This window comes from Gadus morhua, chromosome 11 (assembly GCF_902167405.1).
Source record: "Gadus morhua chromosome 11, gadMor3.0, whole genome shotgun sequence".
Classification (NCBI taxonomy): Eukaryota; Metazoa; Chordata; class Actinopteri; order Gadiformes; family Gadidae; genus Gadus; species Gadus morhua.
Genome location: NC_044058.1, coordinates 15,706,857 through 15,733,713, shown reverse-complemented (window position 1 = coordinate 15,733,713; position 26,857 = coordinate 15,706,857). Strand labels below are relative to the sequence as shown.

Genomic DNA, 26,857 nt, shown 5'->3' with positions numbered 1-26,857 from the left:
CCCCTGGCGGGGCCAAATTGATTTTCTCTGCTGGCGGACATCTGTAATGGCATGCTTACAATCTTTCCATTTTGTTTGTATGTTAGATATTAACAAGGCATTGGTGTACAAACAATCAATAATCTGGCAGAAATCTGTTCTGGTTGAAATCAAACAGTTCAACCTCAATCCGTTTGATTTTGATTCAGAAAACATTTTCTTTATAGGTCATACGAGTCTTGATCCGGTCCTTTTCTCTGCAATATCCCTGCCATGATTAAAAGTGGTATGCACCTAATCCTTCTGTGTTTTTAAACACGGAAGTAAATGTGAAAGCAAAGGTTTTTACATTAATCATAGCGACAAAAACCCTGGGCCCATCCGATGCTCGGTATGGATGTGCTTGTATGCGTCATTAAGCTGGGAAATGTGCACTCTGAGTAAATATGCAGTTTTTTTTAAATAATATAAAAAAAACAGGCCAATATAATGGTCCGCAATAAAGGGACTGCCAGGGGACACGCATTGCGGGCCCACCATGTTGAAAGGGATGTCAACCATAGTTTATGGGGTTCCACTGGACATCTCACCCCCCCCCCCGCCCCCCCTCCTCAACTGTGGTTAATCTTTCCTTGAATCCATCGCCAACAGATGTAGCTTCTTCTGTTGTCTTCTTGGCAAAGGTCAGCCCACTAAATGTCATCTTTTCCCTAAAGTGTTGCAAGACAACAGAGACAATTATAGCCAGAAGTTGTCTGCTTTATATAGTGTGGCCCCAGCAAAAAATGCACTCTGCTATGTAGGGCCATAGTGTCTTTGAGGCTCCTATGACTTTAATTTCTTTACCTAGGCCAAGGAACATCATTTTATACTTCTTGGAACAATATACCGTATTTTCCGCACTATAAGGCGCACCGGAGTATAAGCCGCAGCAGCTAAATTGAATGATCTGTACATATATAAGCCGCACTGCAGCCAGCCGCTTAAAGGTGGCGGGGGGCGCGGACCGGTCATAGAGCCCATAGAGTTAAAGTTGGTGGACTGTAACCTGTAAAATCATTAGATTTAGGAGGTCCCCTAGTGGCCGTTAGCTGTAAAAATCCTTAGATTAGCCGCAGAATCGAAGAATGGGGAAAAAAAGGCATGGCTTATAGTCCGAAAATTAAGGCACAGATAATTTTAATAATCGTGCTTGTACCTCAAAAATGTATCCGTACTTCTTATCTTAGAATTATATCTTCGTCAAATTTGAATTATTCACTTTTCATTTCAGTATAAACTCAAGGACGGTGAGTTTGCAAATTGTCAAAAACTGTATAGAAAATGAACCGCTTCGGCCAATGACAGATCCAACCAAAGTTGGTAAATGGATCGACTGGGTAGTACTAAACTGTGTGGTTAGAAGATCACAGCAATCCACACAGGATCCATATTTAATGGAGAGGTTCCATTAAGAGTTGGAATCATATTGCTGTGGCTAATGGGCACGGTGGGCTTCTCGCTTATGCTACAGGTTGTAGTGCCTCGCAGTCCGGTGCAGGCCAAGGGACTGCTCCTGTCCTGCATTGCTGACGAGAACCCCTGCATATTCTTTGAGCCCAAGATCCTCTACAGAGCAGCAGGTAAGCCCAGTTTAGTTAAGTTTATTGTTTAACAACATTGTTGAAAATGTTTTGAAAGGTGTCATTATTCAAACGATATGAATAGCGATGCAAGGACAGAAGATTGATAATAATTGTGTAATTTCTTCAAAATAATGATTTGCAAAAACAGAATGCATTGCTTAATGAATACCTTTTTTGCAAATAAATTGTGAACCAGGAAAGGTCTGCTTGATCATGATCCGAGCAGCAGGGCAGCAAGGGGGTTGTGGTCCTGATGGGGAGGCATTGGCAGGCTACATACGTATTGGGCATAGAACCCCTCAATCTTAACCCCTCCTGCTTCCTCACATTCCTACCTTTCTGGTTTGCTACAAAACCGCCACATGTTTTTCAAAACAAATGTCCCACTTTCTCTAATGGATGTGAAGCCAGACAAACAAACAGTGTTTCTGGATGCAGCAGCGAGAGAGGGTTCAGCAGGAGCACAAGTGTGTACCAGCTGCTCCGAATGGACCGTAAACTGTTCTTCTTATTCCCTCTCTATGTACAACTGAAACAAAGCAGTATCTAGATTTCGCTGGAGTGGGAACATTTTCCACTGAATTGGATATCTCTGAGTCCATCCGCACTCAGAGAGCAGAAAAACACTGTCTTTTGGTGTGGTTTTTTTATTGAGTCACAACTTTGTCGAGATTCCACCTTGCATTGTATGAGACTGTCCCTTGACCTTACATGGGTTCATTTTGGATGGGTGTTCTTTGAATCTGATGGCAGATTCACCTTTTTGGCAACGTTTTTGTTGTTGTCGTTGCCCCCATTAGTAGCATGGTCTTCGTGCCACAGCCCCACTTTTTATATCAGAAGCTGGTCACAAGTTGACTGGGGCAGGCATCCTCTCGATGTGTTGGTCGGCCACTTTTTTTGTTTTCACACATGGTTTATGATTTATGATGCCTGATTCTTCCTGTTTTAAAGGGCCACATGTAATTGTCGAACTATGAAAGTGCAGCGCCGAGGCTGATATCGTGGTGAATCAGTGTTCGGCGGCCAGAGTATTTCCTCATGTTGCAGCCACACGGACTGAAAAAATACTACAATGTCCACTCTTGTTTTACACAGGATCCCTACGAAGCTGAATTGCTTGAGAAATGTACTGACTTTGGATTAAGATTTTTTCGGAACGGTGTCCGATCTTTTTGCATCCACCCACTGCAAGCCGCCTTTAGATGTTGGGTGACGTCACTTCTGATGGTATTTAAAGCGAGATTCCGAAAAAACAGAGCCAGCTCGCCCCTCCTTTCTTTGTTTCAGGCATCCAGTAAAAACTATCATGAACGCATCGCAGAACCCCACCCCTTGTCGGTGATCGGTTGGAATACTATTTATTTTGGTTTTGAGTGGTTGGTAGTACCATATGTTTTTGGGTACAATCTCGGAGAACAGGCTGACTACAGAGACGTGTTTTTTTTTTAAGGCCTGCTATGGGGCGTGAAGCTAGCGGATCCTGCAGAGGGATCAGATGAATTTGAGCATTTATGTTTCGGCCTAGAATCGCTGATACAACCTTCAACAAACAGGCGGTCATGGCTGCCGCTTTGTTGCCATGCAGTCGTTATTAAATTACTTCATGTCAAATAAAGTCGCTCATCCCACAATAAATACATATATTTAGTTTGATTTTCAAGGCCCTGTTTCACTTGCAGATGCATACTATCACATTGTGATCTGCTCAATAATTTCCTGTTTTCACATGATTGCTGGGCAAGTTACAGGCCCGAGAGGGATCGACACCTGGCTATTGTTTGCCCTTGCGATAACGGGGTAATCTCGACAATCGCACGCTGTGTGGAGTAATACCACATTAGTTCAATGGTAGACATTTCCTAATAACGAGTAAATTGCAAGCTCAAATTCAGCTTTACAGTTGAGCGGCTCCATGCGAGCCAGACGATACCGGAGTGTTTAGCTCTCGTTTGGATGTGTTTTTCAGTGATATCCGTTAAGATTTATGGTATAATTATCTCCCGTGGTGATTTGGTTGTTGCACAGCGAGTACAAGGGGTCAGAGGGTGCAGATGTTGATAGTCATGGGGTCTGTTGATTTGTTTTACAGCACTTGGCATCTCAGATAAATCTGTGTCTTTAACGGTTCAGTTCTTTAACACTCAAGAAGTTGCTTGTGCTTTCCTGGAATTCTGTTTCTGCCATGTGTCCAGTAGGACTGTAGTGCTAGTACAAAAGTTATTCTCAAGTATTATTATTAGGTAATGCTGGTGTGTGTGTGTGTGTGTGTGTGTGTGTGTGTGTGTGTGTGTGTGTGTGTGTGTGTGTGTGTGTGTGTGTGTGTGTGTGTGTGTGTGTGTGTGTGTGTGTGTGTGTGTGTGTGTGTGTGTCGGTCAGAACAGTTTGAATGCTGTAGAAATGGCATATGTTTGCGTCAGGACCTATTTAAGGCTGTTCTGTTTTCATATACCAAAAAGTGTATTTTTCCAGCTGTTACAACAGACATTCGTATGTGTATTAAAGTCAAATTTTGACACTAGCATTTAGGAAACTATTGAGTCTGTTAAATAGGCCAGGGCCACATGGCTCGGAGAAGTCTCTCTTTTGGGGGTTTTGAGTTCATTATTTGCTGTAGCGGAGAGAGACGGTCTCTCTTTTCCAGTGTACTACAGCCACAGAAGGCCCGACTAGGCCGCACTTTATCAAATATAGCACTCATTTTCAACTGGTAACGTTTGCCATTGTAGGAAATGGTACCATGGTCCTGAAGCAGCCAATGATGTGTCAAAATGCAAAACAGCACAGCCCCCCCACACTGCACTACTCCAGAACAGGAAGGATGAAGTCATTGTGAATTAATCTCAAGATAGGTCAGAGAGGCCATCCCATATTTCTCTTATTAAATATCTGGTACTTTACCTTTTTTGGTAGCCAAAGCTACTAATTCTTGGACTGAGATTGGAAGATTGTGTTTTTTTTTAAGTACCACATTCCGGTTTGAGCATTTGCGTTGAGGAAAAATAAAGTAGTTTTACTTCATTTAATCTGTGTGGTTTATTAGGGATAGAGGATATATTTTTTTAAATCTGTACTTTTGAGGCCACTTAATATATTCCCCTAAAATACCTTTCACTGAATTTATTTTATACGCTCAATTGAGTATTCCAACGAGATTGTAAAATATTATACAAACCCTGGTACTTGCATGGACTTTGTCTTGGCCTTTGATTCAAGGCGAAAACTTCCTGGCACCTCAATTTTTTGATTGAGTGTATGTTTATGTGGGTCCTTTCCCCAAACCCGGTTCCATCCCACCAATGTTTTGTAGTTGGGATTAATTATAGTTAGTTTTGTGTTTTGGCAAAGGATATCATTAGGTCATGTGTTGGGTTTTTTGCTGATAAAAGCACAATCTCCCACTAAGTGATGACTCTTGAAAAAGGCTTGGAAATCGTCTGTAACAGGCCACACAGTACTCTTCTCCTGGGCGGCGGGGCTATGATTTCAGCCTCTCCTGTCATCTGCTCCCATCTCTCAAGTGAAGTACCTGGATAATTCAGATGAAATTATGTATGCGTTTGGACAGAATTTACCCCCACCATAGACAATTAATCACCTCACGTCATTGTCGGTCCGGCTGTTCTTTTTGTTTTTCAGTGGAACAGGTCCCGGTAGAACACTACACCGTCCCGCTCTCGCAGGCCGAGATCCTGCAGGAGGGAAGTGATGTCACCCTGGTCGCCTGGGGAACGCAGGTAAGGGACGCAGCGCAGATTAGTCCGTGAAGAGGGAGAGACGGAACGAGTGGACCACCCGCTCTGCCCGCTGACATTTTAAAATGGCTCCGGACATCCAGCCATGGATTACCACCTTAACACGATGACAAGCCCCTCGCCCGGGGATCTCAGCACGGCGGGCCGTGACCACAGCCAATCAGGCGTTTTCACAACCTCAATGTTCTCCTCTCGAGACGGCACTGGCCTCCGGCTCGCCGGCCTATTGTTCCTCTCTCGCTGTCCCCTGCCTTTTTCCCCCACTCTTTTGATATTGTATTACACGGCTTAGTATGGCCATTTCTGAATAAGATTGTGTTCGCCTTGCCACTTTAAAAGGCTTATTCAGGCCCGGTAAAGGACTGAAATGACCCTTATGCACTAGCACCGGGGTTTGAGATCTGATGTGAGTGGCGCTGGGTACTTGTAAATGATGTGTGGGGAGGGGGTGGAGAGAGCCACAGTAAATGGAGCCGCACTACATTTTGCACTATCTACGTTGCGTTCATAACCCCGGCCTATTCCCACACGTCCCCTATCAGTCGACGGCGCAGATGCAACCGACGGGAGAAACGACTACCGCGGCAGTTAGGTGAAAGCGCTCCCCACCGAACAAACCCTCCCAGCAGATTCTTCTGATTAGCCTGTTTCGCCCCCGGTAGTCGATGCGATGGGTTCATTGGATGCAGAGGAAAGAGCCCACCGGCGCGACCCACTGCTCACTGTTTATTGGCTGCATTCGGCGCGGGTGGAGGTCTTTGAAGTGGTTTATTTGGACTCCCCGTAGGTAGCCACAATTGTTGTTCATCCTGGTTTAGGTCATTAGGACCCCCATTAGGTCTGTGTTCCCACAGCAGCTCCACTCCCCAGGGGCTCTCACCAGGCATTAAAAGTATGTTCCAACAGCCATAGATGCTCAACGTAAAACGGTGGGGGATCAGACTTTCCATTGGATGTGACGGAGGACCTCGTAGGAACATTCAAGTACTGCCTGTATAAACCTGATTCCCTTAATGCCAACTAAAGCTCTGTGGCACGAGGGTCACGTTGTACCCCAGTGGCGCTTACTGCACCTCTCCCTCATTCAGATGGATTTGCCGTTTATTTATCAAATATCTTCAACTCGGTAGGTAATGATATTAGACATTCGAGATTTGGTCCAAGAAAGAAATAAGCAGCGATAAAAAAAATTCAAGTGCATGTGAACACATGTTTCAGCGTGAATCTAACCCTATGAGAATTCTAAAAGTGTTTTGGGCTGATATGGGTGAAACGAGACACGCCCACTGTTTGATAATTGGATAGCTAACATAGCTAGCTTTTCTAGCTAGTGCCGTCATTGGCGTTCCTTCGATGTAAGTAAAGAATGCAGCTTGTGTGCCGAGCTGATTTAAAAAGTCCACAAACCGCTTGACATAGAATTTGAGTCTTAAATTTGTCTTTTTTTATTATCACTGACAAAATGGCCATAATGACTACGGCACGGTGTAAATGCGTTTTAAAGACCCTTTTTTCTCTGTTGATTCAGTGAGTTGTGGGCGCGGGGTTGTGTTTGTAAGCATGCAAAACACTGGGTGCCCTGGCGTCGCTCACTCTGTGAATGAACTCTGTTCCAGATCCACGTGATGCGGGAGGTGGCCCAGATGGCTCAGGAGAAGCTAGGGGTTTCCTGCGAGCTCATTGACCTACAGACGATCCTGCCCTGGGACACAGAGACCATATGCAAGGTACATGCACGCACAAAACTTCTGTGCATCTGGTCTTTTGGTGTTTTTTCCCATTATCAAGGTTGCATTGTTGGCAAAGAAAACCTAAACGACAAATTTCAAGTGAAACCATTGAATCCAATTATCGCAGTATTCACATTCAAAATGTTTTGTTAAACCATCCTCTTGTTTCTCTGAAACAATGTGGTGCTTCCTGGTGCCGGCTGTCTAACAGGGTTTCTTCCTGGCTCGCCTGGCAAGGATGGTAGCCAAGAAGGCACCCAAACGGTTCCACGTGGGCCTAGCTTTGTGAATGAATTGTGTTTTTCCAATGCCGGTCAATTGCTTCTTCAATGCATTATTTGAAAGGCGTAGGATAAATTGATGAGGCCAAATCCTGCAGGTTAATCAAGGTCATAGAAATGTAATGTAGTGATCGGGTTTCTGATGCCGTAACACACTGGCAGACGATGCTCATTTTTAGCCAATTCACATGTTCTCGCTGCAACATGTCACCCGATGCCTTGTTGTGGCTCCGACTTTAACAGGCGAGCCGGCTGTCGGCGGATGCGCCAGATACATTTTCATACCCTCGTGCGCATTTATTTGCTCAATTTAAATGTTTCCCTGGGTGAGCCCACGGTACAGTTGTTGGCTTCTGCTGCCAAGCAAATCTTATAACCCACACTTACGGCACAGGGATGAAATTGCTCTAGCAGGGTAGTAATTTACCAGGGACTCTATTGGAGCCAATAGCGCAGACAGAGCTCTTCCAGCATGAAGTCAGCCGAGGAAGATCCGTCAAGAGACAAATTTTTGTTTTGTTTGTTTTTTACAAACTGTCCTTTGGTGCTGAAGCACCGCCTTATTAAGAGGGCTGCCCTGAGACGGCGTGTTTATACAAGGATGTTTAGTGTTCCTTCAGGCATGCCTGCCATCCCGAGCCTGTCAAGTTCACCACCTAGAGCCTTATTTTGGAAACCCCCTATGCCTAATATGTCTAATTCAAGCTATCAATCAGCCACACACTCACTTGGGCGCACACACACTTTTGTTATTCTACCACTTTGTTGTGGGAATCACGTAGGGCTGGGTATTGCCAGGTACCTCACAATTCGATTTCGATTTGATATTGATCCGATTACTTCAATATCAATTCAATAATACGTGCAGATGACAAAAATACCTAAATATTATTTAGAATTAACCATTTCGTTTTTCTTTAACTAGCAAAAAGGGAATACACCATTGTATAGTATTGTTCCTGAGCTAAACTTGGCGCACAAAAGTAATAATTATAACCTGGACAAATGTAAAAGGGCATGTACATTAAGGCATACTCGCTTCTAGATTACAATGACTGAGTATGCTTTTTTTTTTCATTTTTTTTTCATGGAAATCGATTTTAAAGAAAATCTAAATTGAATCGAGAACAAATAAATTGCAGTGCATTGATGAATCTAACCTAGCCCTAGAATCACGCACACATGCGGGCACTCCCTCACACACACAAAAGTATAGATTCTCTGTCACATTTTAGGACCAAACGGATCATTTGATCAGGTTGTAAGAGCTTGCTTTATCGCTATAATCCGTTTGCAGACAGCTTTAGCTTTATGGAATTTATTTTTGTTTTGGTGAGAAGTGTGGGGGGTCATCCAGTTTTCAAATCAAATTTAGAAACATGCGTGTTTCTTGGCTGCCTATTCATACAGAAAAAAGCGGGAAGGCTGTGTTTTTGTTTGAAGGGCAAAAGCGATCTGTGAAATGAACAGGGCTCCGAGCTGATAGCAGGATCAAATATTGTGGGCTTATGGTGACTAGGATCACGTCTTAAAAAAAAAAAAACGTGAAGAACTCCTTGATATGCTTCACAGAACGGTAAAAAAACACTATTTATTTTCATTCTAAAATTTGCTTATTGATTGGCCTATGAATAGCAACCTAAACATCTGTCTCTGCCATTACACTTTAATGTTTCATTTATTATTGTAAAGCTGTATTCCACTAAACCTTCCAATAAAGGACAAAGCCTCTTTCAGTGATGCACACGATGACAGAGAAAGGATAATAAATCTAACATGGCCCCATTATCGTCAAAGTTTTAGTTTTTCAGCCTGTATTATGAACTCTGCCTCACCAGGGAGTTTGGCTCAAAATGGTGAAAATGTTGTTTATAATGGTTTGCCAATATGCGCCTGCCAATAATCATGGTCTGATTTGGCCTTTTCCCAACCATGTTGTGATTTGAGCTTGCTTGTATCCAAGAGGGCAAGGTTTATTATTCGCACTCACACCCGCGCGTGGGATATCCATTTACAAATGCAGACTGTCTGAAGTTGTATGGAAATTTTGTAATCATTCAGCAAACCCTTCATATGCTGATGCTAAGCTTCATTTTTGCTTTCTTACAAGTGGAGGACCTCCTGAGAATTACTTTCAATTTGAGTTGGACAGGATTTTGATTTGACTTTGATTTGTTCAAGTAAAGTTATCCCTTCACAGTAAAACGTCCAACTTTGCCCCAATCAGACCAGTGCTTAAAAATGTGATTGTTATTTGGCACAAGCACAAAGTTTATGACAATTACGCCGGCCTTTGGTTTTATGACGCTGGTAATAAGACAACTTTGAGTGAGGGCCAGTCAATATTTTCTTGAGGCCAGTAGTTTTCAGACCTCAATGTGCAAAATGTTAACGCAATACCCTGCTTTTAGAAAATGCACACATGATTGATTCAATCCTAAAGATTTTCCATGCACTCTCTGCACGGAAGCCTGTGTATCCTAGAGGAGCAGGAGGAGAGCGGCATGGCCTCAGTCACCCCGTTCCGTGGTACCCTAAGTACTGGGTGCTGCCCGGCTGCACCCTGCAGTCTTGGCATACACCCGGCCACCACTGTGGCTGCAAGTCTTCCCAGGCTATGAGTTCTGACCCTATTCTTCACACGAGAACCCGGCACTTCAGGTCTGCTATGCATGGAATGCTATTTGCATTTTATGGGAAAGACACAGCTTGTATCTGTTATCTTGTTTTTAGTTTGTTCAATTATGGGTTTGTGTTTTGTGACCAAAATCTATTTCTCTAAAGAGTCGCAGGATAAATGATCAGTCATAGTATCCTTGTAGGCTGCATACAAACTTTTACAAATCTTTTAAAATTGTAAACTGTGTGCCTGATCCACACAATGAGACATCGGGTACATAAACGCCTGATTATTACTGTGAACAACCAGATGAGCATTCATAACAACTACAATGGCTGGATGGATGGGTGGAAATGGATGAGATTTTATTTATTTCCTGTTATTTCCTGTGGTTATTTCAGATCTAGACAACAAATAGTCGGTGACTCATCGATTTCAGATTTTTAATTCAAACGACCCGGAGCACCTGGTGTTCAGCCTCGTCATCATGAATACATTTTGCAACCACTGGCCTTTTTTAAAAACGGGTTGATAATCTCATGGACCAAGAGATGTATACCCAGGCTCCTCTCAGACAATTAGAATCACGCATGCACTATGAGTCACACTTACCTTTTTTAGCATTTTCCAACCGTTCAAGCATGTACACAGTCTGTGTTTTGTGTTGTTTCTATGTAAGCCTTGTGTTTTTTATTTCCTTAATGGATGACTCAACCCCGGTCCAAGTCTCAGAGATGACCAATTCAGCTCTCTGTAGTCTCATTCCTTTGTTCTGTTCCCATCGGGATACGTTTTGGTTTTGGCGATCTAAATTAGTGCGCAGTGAAAAGTGAAAATTTACTGTAAGAGTGGAGGGGGAAAAAAAGAGTGGATTAAGGTGTGTATGTTTGGGAATCCTTCATTTCAGGGATAAACAGAATGTCTGGATTGCCCCCATACCAGAATGGCTGCTCGAATTAAACACTGTAGTAAAGGTTGCTGTGTCTAGTTTACATGTGGGTGATTTAATCCTGTGCTGATTTCCATGTTATCAAGAACACTTATAGTAAACACATCTTCGTTGACTAGCTGTTTAGGCTGGTGCATATTTTAATGCATGTTTTTTTTATTTGTTGAACGCAATCCCCATGTGCTATTCTGGCGCGAGTCCGCCCCCGCAAAGTGACTCCGAATTCGTCCAGGGTGCAGTTGTCTGAGCCTCGTTCGTCACCCACTCTCAGGTTTTTCCATATTCGGCATCCAGCCAATGCCGAAACTTAATGAGGCAAATGGCGGAGAACGGCTGGAATAGATACATGTATGTTTTTATGCCATGATTAGAATTACCAATTCCCATAAGGCCTTTGTGTAGAGGCCAGCTGTAAAGCAGCTCATTGACTTGGATTGGTTCAAGGGCAATCCATTTCACTACCAACCTGCCGTGAAACCTCAACTATATTCTTGAGTTTTATACATTTGTTGGAGCACCCAGAGATCGCCCCCATTTCAAGGAAATCAAAAATAATAAAAGATATAGCTGCAAAGCAGCAATAAGAAGGTCAAGCATGGTTGTTTGGCTGCTGGGCTGCAACTTTTGGCTGTCCTGACTCCATGTAACAAGTTTGGTGTTGATACGGAAAAGTTTGACTAATTATAGCGTCCCTTGTGGTGGAAGATTAACAAATGTTTTATGCACTCTCAGGATGATGTCACGAGTCCACGTAACAAGTTTGGTGTCGATACTTGAAAGGGTTGGTAATTATAGCGCCCCTGGTGGTCAAACAGAATGGGGTCTCTAATCCGTCGACCAAGTTTGGTTTCCATGCCTGAAAGTGTTGCTGAGATATGGATTAACTACCTAATTGAACTGGTGGTGGCGCTAGAGAGTTCAATGCATTTGCAAAAAAGTAACTCAAAGAGTCGCCGATATGTTAGCCCACTTACAGTTTGGCTGTTTCGCCACCATATTGGATTGGCTCTCAAGGGCAAAAATTCGAAAAAAATATAGTTTTCGCGGCTTGGTCTGAAGATCTTCTCCGCCAAGTTCCTTGAAAATCTGAGGAAATTTGTGACCGCTGAAACTTTTCGTAGAGTTTGGATTAAATCCAATAGGGCGAAGGTACAATATGGCGAAAAGTTGTGGAGTAGGGATCATTGAACTCAGGCTGGTCCAGGGATTCCACTGGTACCTCACTCGGTAGCACGGGGAACGCTCGGGAGAGTAATGCAAGTCCTGTTTCGACCCATTTGTGGCGCTAGAGTGTTGGGCATAGTTTACATTTTTGCAGATGGTTTGGTATCACTGGTTTATTTGAATAAGACAAAGTCCATCATAACGGCTGTTTTCAAAGTAGCTCACTGCGTTCTGTTCAAGAAAAAAAAACATCTGTATTGTCTTAACCCTGCTCTGCTTTGGCGTTGGGCCTGAAGCGCAGAGCGTGTTTTAGGTTACATCCGAAGGTGTGTTCGTGCTACCTGAAGCCCCCGTCGGACAAGGTGATGCTCCGGCTGCCCGTTGCCATAGCAACAGGCTGGTGTAGGCAGAAAAATGGCAGCAGCTGCGCGCCGTGCCCCCAGTTCAGTACAGTCTAGTCTGGTTCACGGTAGGGTCAGGCCATGTCCTTTTGGTTTTAAGACATTAAAACCAGTCCCAAATACATGTTTCAACAGTCTGAGAAATACAATGGTATAATTAAGCAGGAACGCATCTTATCACGTGAAGTTTAAATGTGCCATGAGCTGCTAAGCTCTCTTCTGACGCGTGGTGGTAGCAATTGTCCCAATTCTTGTTTCATTCGTAACACATTCAGAAATCCAGCATAAGGCCACTATGCATGTTTGAGTAATAGACAAGCGATTAAGTTTGACCTTTATAAATTGCTATTCATAGCTTTGTCTTAGTAGGCTAGCCCAGGCCTATTAGCAGAAAATAAATATTTAATCAGCATTATATTGGTTGCTAAGAGAGGGTGATTTTGACAAGCAATTTTGCCGGGAGATGGAGGCATTGTATTTCATTACATTTTCTCATTATTCTGCATCTATGACGATATAGTTTGAGACATAATTATGACGGCGTAAGAAAGATATTTCCATCAGCCCTTAGCTTTCACCAATAATTTTAAAGGCTTTGTACACATATCAACCTGAAGCGTAGGGCTTATTTGGGGAAACAAAAAAAAAGTCATTCAATTTAGAATTTATGGTCAATAAATGAATTTTCGTTTTCGACCCAGGTGACGTGACCTGGATTTGAACTTCACACAACAGGTATCAGACTTTTGTGGAATGTCGTCAAAAGTTTATCCACGTTTCCTTTAGCGTACTCCTTCTGGAAGTTTCCCTTGCAGCCCGGGCTTCTGTCATCCTGCTGCTGTGGCTCCTGCTGCCAATTTGGCTGAACCTGTTCAACTCCGAAGCATGTGCAGGAGGAGTCATCCGAGGACGCCCAGTTTGCGCCGCTGGTGCGTCAGGCACAGTGCACGCATCGCTCGCTCCAAACACACAAAGCCATTTACCCTCTGAGACGGGGAGAAACAAAAGGGAGGGAAACCGAGGCACAGATGCTTCTGCGTCTGTTCAGCAGCATTGTTGTTTTAGTTTTTTTCTCAAGAGTGGTGCAGTGGTTTGCAGTTCGTGTGTGTGTGTACCTAGCTCTTTGAGATCTGGTGACCCACGGCCGGGGCGATAAGACCCTCTTATCTGAGCCTCCTCCCGTCCACCTCCTACTCCTCCCTTTCTCTCCGAAGCCCACTAAGTGGCTCCAAACCGTAGGGCCTGTCAACCGCCCAAACACTGGGCAAACAACGGACATGGAAGCTGGCCTCGCTGCGCCAGGCGTGCGGACCTGCTTGTTTGCCATGCGCCAAGGTGGAAAAGAGGACAGGAAAGGGGGACGGCCCATGGTGTTTTTCTGCTCACTGTCAAGTCAAACGCGCTACTCTTGTGCTTGACGGCTGCGGTTTTTATTGTTTTCAATACTACCTACTATAATTATACATAGTGACTAAGATGTCATTTGGGCAGGAGTGAATATGTTTCAGATGTTTCTGAAGTCATCTATGAAGAGAAACTACAGTTGGGGTTCTTAAAGGGCTAGCTCGGATGGGCAGATGAACGTTTGAACGGTGGGATGGTAAATATCCCCATCTTGACCACATGGTTGTGAAATCATAAAATATTTTATTTGTTACTCATCCAGCCATCGTTTAAATCAACCTTGTTTTGTGATAACAATAAAATATTTAACTTTCAGCATTTACCTCAAATGGAAACATTTTATCTCCATTACATTTGAGCCATTTTTTTGCAACAAATGTTTGGTTATTGTTTTTTCTTTTTCTTCTTTCTCAGAACTTGTGATTCGTCTAGCCTTTGGTGCAGTTCTTGGAGCAGATTTTTCTTTTCTCCAATGCCCCATGTTTGACCGCAGACTGTTCTGGCACCACTGTTTTTGATAATGCGTCTTGCTCATAACTAAACAAAGAGTTGCAAAAAGTGCTGATGATGCCAGACTATCCACCATCCTACAACATGAACATGTTGATCTGTGCTCTGTTCAGTCAGTGGAAACAACTAAACCCTTTCCAAATATTATTTTTTTGGACCTCGGAAAACGGTGGAGCTTGCTACTATCGCAGCCTCTAGTGACATCAAGCGTGCATGGGGCCCACATTCTCCCTGTGGGGCCTGAACGAACAGGCCCCTACAACTGCGATCCTGTTGAGCCATGAAAGCGACCAATCCCACTGAGCCCCCGGGTCGCTTGGAGGCCACAGTGAAATGTGTTTGAGCAAGCCTTCTTTCAAACCCAGCCTCAGCACCAGTCCTATTGATGCGTGCTGCATGTGTGAACATGCTTGCAAGAGGCTAAGGTAAAGGTACGGCACATCAGGTTACGGTTAGGGCGACGCTTTCCAGAAGATGCTGTTTTCAATCATGGAGCAGATTTGAATGAACCTCGTTTGAATATCGGTGCAGTCAGATCACTTCAAACAAACGCAAACAAACACGCACTCTGGGCCAATGTGGTATGTATGCAACATCACTATTCAATTAAAATAATTTATTGTCATCTTTCTTTTACGGCATCCTGTTTATTCAAGGTTGCAATGAGGCTGGGTGAATGATGGGTGTATGCTGCCATTCCCTCATTTAAAGGTCCAATCTCAAAGTTGTCATTCTCATAATGAGCCATCCATTTTAATTAAGCCCAGACTTTACCTGGTGGCCTCCAGATGATTGCCCTGCAACTCTTGGCTGACACAAATTGCTCATTGTTGGGATGTCGAAAGTTTAGTAAAAGCTCTTTCGTTTGACACATGCAACCTGATGCCAATGCAGTTTACTGCATCCTATGTCCGTTTCCACAGAATAGTGATGCCTGGCTAAATTGTGCTCATCTCAACCACTCGGGATTTCCCATAGATAAAGCAGACTATGCTTGCATTGCACATTTTGTGAAAAGGTCCTGATTTTTGCATTGTCTTGTATCCCAACCGTGCTGCTTCTTCTTCTACCATAAAGACATACAGGTGCATCTCAATAAATAAGTGGTTAGTGTGGAGGGTGTCAATGACTGTCTTCTTCACAACTGTCAAGTCAGCAGTCTTCTCCTTGTTTGTGAATCCTACTGAACCAGACTGAGAGACGACTAAAATGTTCAGAGTTTAAAAGCTTACAACTTGATTCTGCAATATTGAACTTCTGATATACTCAATTTTGGGTTTTAATGAGCTGTAAACCATAATCATCAAGATTAATACAAATAAAGGCTTGAAATGTTTCACTTTTGGTGGAATGAATCTATATAATATATTAGTTTCCCTTTTTAAATGTAACTATTGAAATGAATGAACTCTTTCCAAAATATTCAAATTGATTGAGATGTCAGGTTAATACTCCTGCTTGTGCTCTCAACCAATGCAACGGCAGTAGATCTGGAGTTGGTCCCTGTGTGCTGTAAAAGGGGGTGGCGACTGCTGCTAGGGCTACAGCTATTTATGGTTCAAAATCCCACTCCTGCTACTCCCTATGCTCCCATTTCTCTCGACCAAGCTGTCCCCAAGTTTTTGAGGGAAAAACTGAAATAAAATGAGTCTGTAATTCTAATATGGGAACCTGAATTGAATCAGAGGGACGGGGTCTTATGGGAAACATACATGGCTACTGGGGGTTTCGTGGGTCTCTGTGTCTTTTGGCCAATGTGTGTATCATAACTTGTGTGACTTGTCTTACTGTGGCACTTTCTGGTGGTTATATCAATGGAAAATGACTCATGGTTGGTTTTTTGTTGGTGGTCTATCAATTCCCCACTCTCCTTTTTGAACGCTCCTTCTCTTTCCCCTGCCTTTCTGTTTCTGGTGAACGGTTTGGTGCATCTAAAAATGCAGCCTATCTTCTATGGTACCGTAAAGAACCATGATACTTGAGCAGCCCTCCACCGACATCACCAATTTAGCCGTCAATTCGACCACTTTGAAGTAAACGGGAGAGTTGATATTGGATCTAGCGGCCTGCCTCAAGCCAACAATTCCCCTCTTCCTCAATGTTTGTGATCCAGAATCCTTTTTTTAAATGTATTTCATATTCCTAGCTCAGCAGCAGCAACACCTCCGCTAGGCCTCAGGTTCCATAGTAAGTGGCCTGCACTGGATATTTCTAAAATTCCTCTTAAAGCACTTGACGGAATGGGCAGGGTCTCCATTTGGCAGGAACTTTTCACAGTGAATGTGAGCGTAGAACGTTGAGGTTTGTCCAGGACAGTTGCAGTTAAATAGCTTAGCGTGGTCGCAGGCCTACAGGTTGGAAATCTGTTTGCCCTGTCCAATAGTGGTTTGTGCGTGCACTTACGCACAAACACAGGTGGAGAGGCACCCTGCATCAGCTGCTCACACTCAGCATCTCATCACAACATCCAATCAATAAATCACAGATCCCAGCGTGATCTCTGTAGCCCTTCACCCCATGGGACTGTTTTGCCTCCTGTATGAATTGATGACGTTGAGTAAACTAGGCAGGGGAACGATCCTCATTTTCCTCTAAATGGTTTTATCTTGTCTATTTGATGCTTCAAACTGTTGTTTCAGTAGTCCAGACACAGGAGGGGAAAGTGCTTGTGCCGTTGATGTTTATAATTACGTTATGGGATTGTGCTTCTTTTATGAGGCAGAACTCGATGAGGCTGATGGATCGCTGTGATGTACTGGTGAATTGTGCGTTGGCTTTCGAACAACAGAGGTTCATTTTTCTTCAATGCATTTCAAGAGCTTTGGCCGGGGGAGATTGAGATCATTGGAGTCAGCCACTGAGGACAGGAAGCAGGGCCAGGTCTGACTGTCCCCATGTCTGTAGTGTCACAGGGGCGGCCCCAGCATACAGGATGTTAAGCTCACTCTCAGACGCACCCATGCTGTGAAAACCTTGAAAGAAGACGAACAGCACCAGCCAACAAATAAAGAGTGGGTTGGTCTTGGACTGGGTACCCGGTCCTAGCCTCGCTGATCCTTATGAGCAAACGATTGAATGGATTCACTCTAGGACAGGGTGCACTGGAGGTGAGGTTGAAATAACGCAGGGCTTCACAGGTACTTTGTGCGACGCAACCTGGACATCTGTGATTGACGGGCTTTTATTCAAACCATATTAAAACATTTATCCTTGATTTCATCATAGATCCCCTCTCTCCAACAGGTTGGGATGATCTGAAAGATGTCTGGCTAATTGGCTGGACTGGAAACGACAAACCTTGGCTGCACAACAATTGTAATTGTAAACTCTTGAGCAACACACATATTGACAAATTCAACTCTCGTCAACCTTGGTTATTTTGATCTAAAACAGCAGTATTGGGGACGATGGGAGTTGGTTTCCTGGGTTTCCTGTGACGGGTCCGAATTTATTGTTTTTGGTTTTTATAGTTGTTGTTCTCTCTCCAGACAAACAACTTGTTTTGGTGTACTACACTGCTACTTTGACCTTTTTTCCACCCTTTTGTGGAAAGCAACTCATGAAAATTATCACATGTTTTGCCATTTCTTACAAATTAACAGGGGGTGGGTGTTGAACGATAAAAAAACACAAGGCCACTGACAAATATGGCTTTTTAGCTAGACAGTGGTGGGATTTTTCTGAAGTCTTCTCACATTTTCGTTTTTCATATTCCGTCTACTCTTTGCCCTTAATATGAAATGCATTTCATTAAATTAATTAATAACCATATTAATAAAAAGATAAGCTGGTGGATTTGTATTGTAGAAACTTCCCACTTTGGGATTTAACCTCGACGCCAACCTGAACATTATTAGGACCTTTTTAAAAAAGAGTATTTGATTATTTTGCTGCCTCTGTCTATGCTCATGCAAGCAGTTATTCATGAGATACTCACACTAAGCTGTCATCGGAGGAACGTTCGCAAACATAGGCGAACGCTCGTGAACGATTTGAAGCCAATCTGTTAAGCGTGCTGATGTCTTCAAACGTTCGCGAACATAGGCAAACAGTCAGAAGAGGTCGTTCTCCTCAAGCAGACATGGATCACGGACTGAAGAGATGTGCTCCCAGATGCAGATTAACCCTAAATGATGGCAAGAACTGTGAAACATTTAAACAATTCCCATGTCTATGTTGAAAACATTAATTCCTTTCCTACACATAAAGCAAATCGTTTCATATAGCCTATCTACACCCTTACTTCAACTGTGTCGTGTGCATCCTAAAATGTGATCTGAACGTGACATCACAGTAAGTGGGCAAAACTTCGGTGACGTAGCCCTCTTTCTTGAATCGTCCGAATTCCTTGTCTGCAGTATACTTTCTACGAGATCGACAACTTCTAGACCTTCTGTAAACTCGTAAATTATCATGGAGGCTGCAGCAATGGCCTTTCTTGTCGCATTTGTTTGTTTACAGTTTGGTTACAGTTTAAAATGAACGTGTAGAAAATTGTCTAAAAATCATTCAAATTGTATTGTTTAAAGTCAGCACGCTCCCTGTGAACGTTTGCCTATATTTGCCGATTCTGAACGCACCTGTTTGTTGTGCATTCAACAAGAGTTTGCGTGGGCTGGTTGCAGGGTATAAAGGTAGAGCGCGTGTCTCCTGGTGTTATTGAGTCGAATTGGACTTAATGGCTCTTATGAGTTGTTTGCAGTTCTTTCTGTCTTAGTTCTCCCCCGACGCCCTTGCTCCTCGAAGACTGGCTGGCCTCAAGTCTGTCTGTCTGTCTGTCTGTCTGTCTGTCTGTCTGTCTGTCTGTCTGTCTGTCTGTCTGTCTGTCTGTCTGTCTATATTGAGAGAAAGAGAACGAACAAGTGAGGGGATACAGATGGAAAGTGAAGGGAGTAAAGCAGGGAGGAAGGATAGATTGTAATCTGACCGGATGTTGTTTTTATCTGCCTAGCTCCCACACTTCTGTCTTTATCGGATTTGTGGTTGCAGCCATTGGCCTATCAAGGGATTCCAGACTTTGACTTGTTTCTACACAATCCTGGCCGAATATTTGTCTCTTCCTCCAGAGTGTCTTACACACCAAAGTCTCACAAGAGGGACTGGAAATGGAAGCATCTTGGGTGAAAAGGAAGGGCATATATTTAGTGTTTTTTTTTTTCGGTTCTGCCGCTTTCCCCACCTCAGACCCGGGCATCCATCGCTTAAGCATAGGCAAACCTCAGAGATTGGTATTATATCTAGTGTATATATCTGCATTCATGGGGCTAGAGGTCAGCGCATGTCGAGTGCCCGGCGACTAGGAACCTTGCACTGGCCCAGCCTCCTGGTTTTCCTCTTCCTGTTGCCCTGGTCAGACGGATCACGGCCAGTGGGAGGCAGGAGGAGGGAGGGCACGAAGCGGGGGCGGTCGAACGCAGGGACACTTTCAGTCGGCGTCCGTTTGGCTCGTATGTGAACAAATGCAGCCAGATGAAGTTGTTTTTTGTTATTTACTTGTTTTTATGTTCGTTTTCTGCGGGATTCTCGTAAGGTCAACACTTATTTTGTAGTCGAGTAGTTTTTCCCCCTATTGATATGTTTATAAAAAACGTGTGTGTGTGCACTTGGATGAGTTTCTGTTCCATAGTCTAACCACGATCTTGCTTAGCCAGCTTCATTTTATTTTATCCTTCTATAAAGTCCCCGCACTGTGCTTTTCAGAATGAGTTATGGCCTCATGATAACAGTCTGTTATATAATTTTGGCTGAAAAGCAATAGTCCTTTTGCACCGTTATATACTAACCAAATTTGATCAAGTGCTGAAAATCACATCTTCCACTAACAATAGCATTCAGGGCTTTACCCAATACTTCTTTGAATCAACGGTCGGTGACATTCATATCAATGTATTTGTTTGTGCACCCCCTCCAAGCTGTTGCCTAACCGAAAGTTACCGTTAGTTAGTGCAAGCGTTAAGAAGCACATGTGAGAATTTATGTGCGCTGGAAGGGCTGTTTTTATGGTTTCCGTGTCCCTTGCAGCCCTCCCAGTGCTGTGAGGCCAGGCCCAGCGTGTCTAAAGGCCAGGATGCCAGCTGGCCCGTCTGCCAGCGGCCCGGGCAGGGGAGGTGCAGAAGGGGAGATCGTCTGCTCCATGAAAAGGGGTTGGGTGGGGAGGAGGAGGAGGCGGTGGAGGGGATAAATAAAAGGCTGGCTGCAGGTGGAGGAGGACATGGGAGAGTGGAAGGATGGATATGGAAACCACAGAAGGAACGTGAGGATGAAGTGGTGGAGCGGGGGATCGAGGTAGAGGGAGGGGGAGGATGGTTGCGTGAGGCAGGAAGTGGAGATTTTGGAGAAAAGTGAACACAGAGGGGGGGGGGGGAGCCGAGCACTGCTCATTATGCTGGGTGTGTATGGGAATGGCGGTAAACATGACATTTCCCCGCGGCAGCCGGCAGAACGGCTCTGGCTCTAATGACAGCCCTGCAGCACAATGAGGAGTAAAGCAGTGGCCACAGCTACCGTGGCCCAAGCTGGCCTGGCCTGGCCCGGGCCGGCCCTGCCCGGCCCAACCCAGCAGTCACATAACCGCCAACCCGAGTTCACCCTCCGGGGCCAATAGGGCTAAGTTTAGAATGAGGTGGGAGGTTTCTCCGTTCTGTGTGTGAGTGTTATTGGCATTGTTGGGTCATTGTTTAAGAATACTTTTCAAATTGGAGAAAGAGTGACTTTTGTAAATATTCTGTATTATAGCAAGCAACAAGTGATCAGTGAGTCATGAATACCAAGTCGAGGTCAAGTCTTTTATCAATGTTAGTTCAGCAAGTGTCCTCAGGGACTCGAGACTGACTGGTCAGTCCCCAAGATTTGATTCTGCTTCTGACAGCACAATTAATCCCTAGCACTTTAATGCCCCTAATACACCTAATTAGGAGCTGCAAGTACAGGGTGGAAAATAGCCCAAATGTCTCATTTGATCACCTCAAGCCCCCTATAACATCGCAATATGAATCTTGTTCGTAATGTGCATCATACCCTCGGTCATCCATGCAACCTTTCATCACCATTTCTGCTGGAGAGCAACACAATGCAGTTCCACTGTCATGACTGGTATTCCCCTGGGGCCCAAAGCTTAACCAGACGGACTTCCAGAACGAGACCAGCACTGTGTTCACTTTTAAGAGACACGCGTTCAAGTCGAGCTAACAATGAGATAACCTCTTGCCAGCGAGTCTCTCTGAGGTTGCACGGAAAGGTTTACTTTATTCAGGGTTTTTTTTAACTTTAAACTGTATTTTCCCTACTCACCTCCCTTGGTTGATTTTGAGAGTGCTTGCACGGGGTGCCCCGTGTGTGGCTCCACCACCTTCTCACAGTAATGTCTTTTCCCGGCGACCGGGACGATTGCCACAATTCTAATTCTCCGTTTTGGAAGCAACGCATAATGGACAGGGAACGAAAAGGGAAATGGCCACAATTGCTATGTGCATGTTCCAGTGCTGTCAGAGTCTCCGCTCAGCAATTTGAATAAGACTTTGTGTGGGTGGGTTGGGGATGGTGGTTGGGGCGGGGGGGGCTAAATCTGCATTTAGAGGTGTGTATATGAAAGTTGATCATGAGCCTGTCAGGATTTTTGGCATCAGAGGAGCGCTGCTTTTAACCTCCCATTTCGTTGAATGGGCTAGAGTTGGACCACCGATGATTCTAGCTCCTCCCCTCCCCAATGTGATATTGACAATGGAAAGAATTGACTGATTAAAGCGTCCGTTTTATCCAGTGTTCCTGTGGAAGGTTCGTCCATGCGATGAAGCATTAGTAGCTGTCAACATATATTCAACCGAATCCCTCCGGCTTTACGACCCCGTGCAGAGCTTCTGTCTGTTCAATCGGATTGTGTCGCCACACAGGATATCATTATGAATAGACCCATCGTACTAAACAGACGATATGGCATTGTTTTTCCTATTGCCTTTCTGCCTGGCATTTCAAACTACAGTGCCCACCCCTCGCCGACGTGACCGGGGCTCACGTGCGCTCCAGACATTACTGCATTTTGCCGGTTTTGTCATTCTCTTCAGCCGCATTATCGTATTAAGTAACGGGAGGACGCATTACTGTAGACTAACTTGGCCAACACTTGGCCAGCTACCAGAGGAACTTGCTAATGAGCGTCACTTGTGCTACCTACGAGGCAGTCGTTTTCCCCTTCTCCAGTCCCCCGGGCCTGAAATTCTATCCCACGATTTTGGAATAACAGTGGCGTGCTTCTTTTGTGTCAAAAGCATCTGAAGAATGCGCTGGCATCGCGGCGTGCAGAGTGGTGTGTCCCCCCTCGTGGATCCTTTTCCAGTGCGCCACAGGCAGTGCTGGTGTCCCACTTTAGTTTGCGGAATCCCATTGCTTACGTGTCCGCGTGTGCTCACAATCGGGCGTGTGTTTGTGTGTGTGTGTGTGTGCGCACATTGGCCGTATTTCAACATGATCAACGGGGTCAGCATCAAGGCAAGGCAGGGTTGGAAGGGGCTCCGTGTTTATCCATGGACCTGTGTGAGTCATCACAGCAACGTGCCGTTCCGTGGCCCTGCTCCCCCCCCCCCCCCCCCCCATCCAGCGTCCTGCACCCCGCTCCCCTCTGCTACTCTGCTTGGCAGGTGTTGTCATCCAGCCCTTGTTGTTCTAAACTTCCACATTCCTCCAAACGGTGTAATCCCAGCGTTGGCTTGTGCACATCCAACTCGCTCACCCCTCACCGGATTAGTTGACTCTGCTAATTCGCCTGCAGCTAAACTCACAGTCCCCTATTGGTGGTCTAGGAACCCCCTTTTTCATGTAGGGTAGCTTCCGAACGGCATAGCATAAAAATGCATTTTCACCCAGTGTCTTCCAGCTGGCGTCCGATCAAGCAACAGATCATTTAGAGTCCGCACTCCATATTCTTGCACAGTATGGTCTGCCCCCGTCGGCCATGCCCCGAAACCAAAACCACGGACCTCAGCAATGTAAACATCTGCCTCCATAGCATCAGTGTGGGGCCCTTCATGAGCCTCAGGATACCATGTGGTTCTGTTGCGGGTAAAGCGGTGGGCTTTTCCCCCCCTCATCATCATATAGCTAACTCATTAAACGCATGCAGCTCCGCGTGATGGGCTGCAGGCTTTCTGGGTTTGGTTTGGAGGTGTTTAAAGGGGATTTCTCCCCCACCTGTGTTTACATGAAGGAAAGCCTATTGAAAAATCCTTCTGTGGAAAGTCTTATCTTTGTTCCAGAACATTGCACCAGGAATCTGACTTTTCCGCTTTCCATTTTCAGACTGGGAATTCCAATCCACATGCATACTTTAACCATATTATTTTTCATTCAGAGGACCTCACTCCAAGCAAACGCTTGAAATGTATCACTTGCTTCGACCTGGAAATGCACACTTTCCATACAAGTTGGCCAAAGCTTGCATTGCTAACCAGACATGAATCGCTCCAAAGCACACATTAGTTCAATGGCTGTGAGGAAAACATGAGACCCGAGGAGGGACAGCAGGAGAAAGGAAGAAAGCCAGGGAGCTGACGAGCTTCAGGACGAGGGCCAATGGCGGGTGCAGGAGATTATAGTAGGCTGTTGGTTTTCCTGCTGTGGGAGGTAGTGGGTGGAGCAAGGCATCCTTGAGTTGTAATGCCGGGTTAGAGAAAACCCAGATCCATCTTTTGTGTTGGCCTCTCCCGTGTCTCAGCCGTCTAAATCAAACCTTTCCTGCTTTTGCTGCACACACACCCACACTGACGAAGGAACGCATGCACGCACACACGTGCACGCAAGCACCACACCTGTCTATATTAACTCAAGACCTGTGTTGCTCTGAAGGGGGTGTAAATTAAACTTGGCTCAACAATGCAAGCGCCAATTATCCCTTTGTTAGAGAACGCAAGCTGGGATTTCCCAATCCCCTGAAGGCATCCATCCATCACTAATCGAAATCTAGGAACATTTTGTTGTATATTTAACTACCTGTTAACTTCGACTGGTGAGGTAAGACCTGCCGCACAACCACTCATTGCGCTGTGTTGGTATAGGCTCTGTAAAACCGTGGCGATTCATGGGGAAGCCGCAGCAACCATAACGTTTGGGTACAACCGGCCCTTGCCATCTGTGCTGATTCGTCTCCTTCTCTTTTTCAGTCGGTGGTCAAGACAGGTCGCCTGCTCATCAGTCACGAGGCGCCCATCACCGGAGGATTCGCGGCAGAAATCAGCTCCACAGTGCAGGTGGGTACACGTGTGCGTGCTGCTGAGTATTTTGCAAGCGTATGGGCATTTTGTCCTTCACCGGGGCAGACAAGCGTGTCAGGCTGCTGACAGGTGAGTCGAGGTGTGTCACACTCTTGACGGGTGAGGCAAACTGTATGGTTTGCTCGCCCTAGGTGTGTGTTTTAGAGATGCTCCACCTTTATTAGAAATCTCTATAGTATCACCTCAGGGACGGCAGTGAGTTGAGTGGGGGCGATCCAGGTGGCTTACAATGGGTTGTTCAATCATGATCCCACTTTGCAATGCAAACACGGCGATTCCTGTTTCTACAATGTACATGGTGCACTGAATTGCCCTCATTGGAGCTCTTTGTATAGAACACCGGCCGTACTGTGTGGATCCCTAGGTCTGAACGATGTGTGTTGCACTGTAACGGAGATATGAAACGGAGAGCTTAAGCCTGGTCTGCATTAAGGGGTAACACGAGAGAGGTCGCTCCTTGTCCTCAAGCCTCTGAGCCTCTAATGGGGTACACATAGTTCTAGTGGACTGTTGATGGATGTTTAAGTATGCACAATTCCCGTTTCAACAGACTCTGGGCAGAATATCACTTCATCCTACTGATGGTGTCTTTTATAAAGTAAAGGCAAGTTTGCTTCGTGATGGGGAATTTGAACATTGTGCTAAAAGTGTTGGGCAATGCATACTTTCTTTTTTATATTAAGGCATTGCCTTAATATAATTGCTTTAATAATCAGAAATGTGATTTGTTGATCCATAATTATATTGCTTAATAATGTGAAAGCTTTAGGAATTCATCGTACAAGCTTTGCTCAAAATGGCTGTGCAGCGGCCTGCTTGACTCGTACAAACATATTAGCCCCACTTATTCTTTTTTGTTTTGGAAGAACGTATCTACTGAATGATGTAATGCCATGAGTTTATGCAAATTACCAATGCACTTCTCAATCATGCTTGGGTGAGATTTATTCAAATTCAGTGTACCCAACAGCATTAACCTGCTGTGGGCCTATCTGAATTCAGTTTGACTCTTTGTACGACCTTCATATTGTGAACAATTTTAAATGAAGCTTTTATTCAATCAAGTTTTTATTACGACCGCACAGGTGTATCAACAATTATGGCGGAACAGTCAATTTTATTACGTGTGAAACCATAAATGTAACTAGAACTGCAAGCAGTTATGCAGGGGTCCAAGAAGTGTGCATTTCGCCGGCACAACGCGAAGCATGTGTTTCAGAACATTCCATTGGCGATTAGGAGATGTATTATTTCGTCGTTTTTTTGCGCCCTCTTGTGGCGAAATTTTGCAAAGACAATTTTCCTTTTCCAAATAACTCCCGCCCACATTAATAATTCTTGACCATAATTTTTATATAGACTCGGGTTTGCCCCTTGATGGTTCCCTCATAGTTTGAAGAACATTCCTTTGGCCAATTAGAAGATATACAATTTCCTCGTTTATGGCGCCCCCTAATGGCGAAAAATTCCGTTTTTTTTATTGAACGCCATTAAGGGCAACACCGACATGTGTCTAAAATGTGGGCTTGATCCGATGTCTAATTTTGGTATTTTTTGAATTTTTTGCGTTTCGACGTAAAACGTAGCTTATATACCAATATTCAAAACGCTACCGTTTCGTCGTCGAAGGTCGGATCTAAAAAGTGTTACCTGAGTTATTTTTGTGTGCGTATGAAGATGTCGTGTGCAAGGTTTGGTGTTGATTGGTCGAGAAATGTGGGAGGAGTAGCGAAAATGCTGTTTCGCGTTTTTTGCGATTTTGCGAAAAAAAATTATAGACGCAAATGGGCGTGGCCTATGCCAAAAGATGCAGCAGACTCCAGTGAATATGTGTGTACAAGTTTTTGAATGTGGGAGGTTGGGTGTGGGAGTTATAGCCCCAAACGCGTATTCCTTGGTATAGCGCCACCTAGTGGCCGGCATGCCTGGATTTTGTCGTCTGCATAGTCTTCAGGGACCTGGATCTATTCATGCAATTGGCGTGTCGGCACCATTTACGGTCTGGGCTGTGGTACCACTTTCTTGGTAGGAAGTATAATAATAATAAGAAAAATCCTTACAAAAACAATAGGGATCCAACCTGTTGGCTTGGACCCCTAAAAATCAATGGATTGTGAAGTATCTGATGTGCCAATGGGCATTAATGGATACCAGTCATGGGAGGGTTGAGTCCAACC

The 26,857-nt window shown here is 44.6% G+C and overlaps 1 protein-coding gene across 2 annotated transcripts in view; it reads left to right on the top strand.

Annotated features, from left to right (window-relative positions):
• The window catches only part of bckdhb (branched chain keto acid dehydrogenase E1 subunit beta), a 41,133-nt gene that overhangs the window by 7,074 nt on the left and 7,202 nt on the right, over nucleotides 1-26,857 (top strand). For both annotated transcript variants that reach the window (XM_030369810.1, XM_030369811.1), the window contains exons 6-9: nucleotides 1,493-1,601; nucleotides 5,244-5,341; nucleotides 6,976-7,086; nucleotides 24,570-24,656. In XM_030369810.1, coding sequence (XP_030225670.1) covers nucleotides 1,493-1,601; nucleotides 5,244-5,341; nucleotides 6,976-7,086; nucleotides 24,570-24,656 — 405 coding nt within the window. The remainder of the gene's footprint in view (nucleotides 1-1,492; nucleotides 1,602-5,243; nucleotides 5,342-6,975; nucleotides 7,087-24,569; nucleotides 24,657-26,857) is intronic.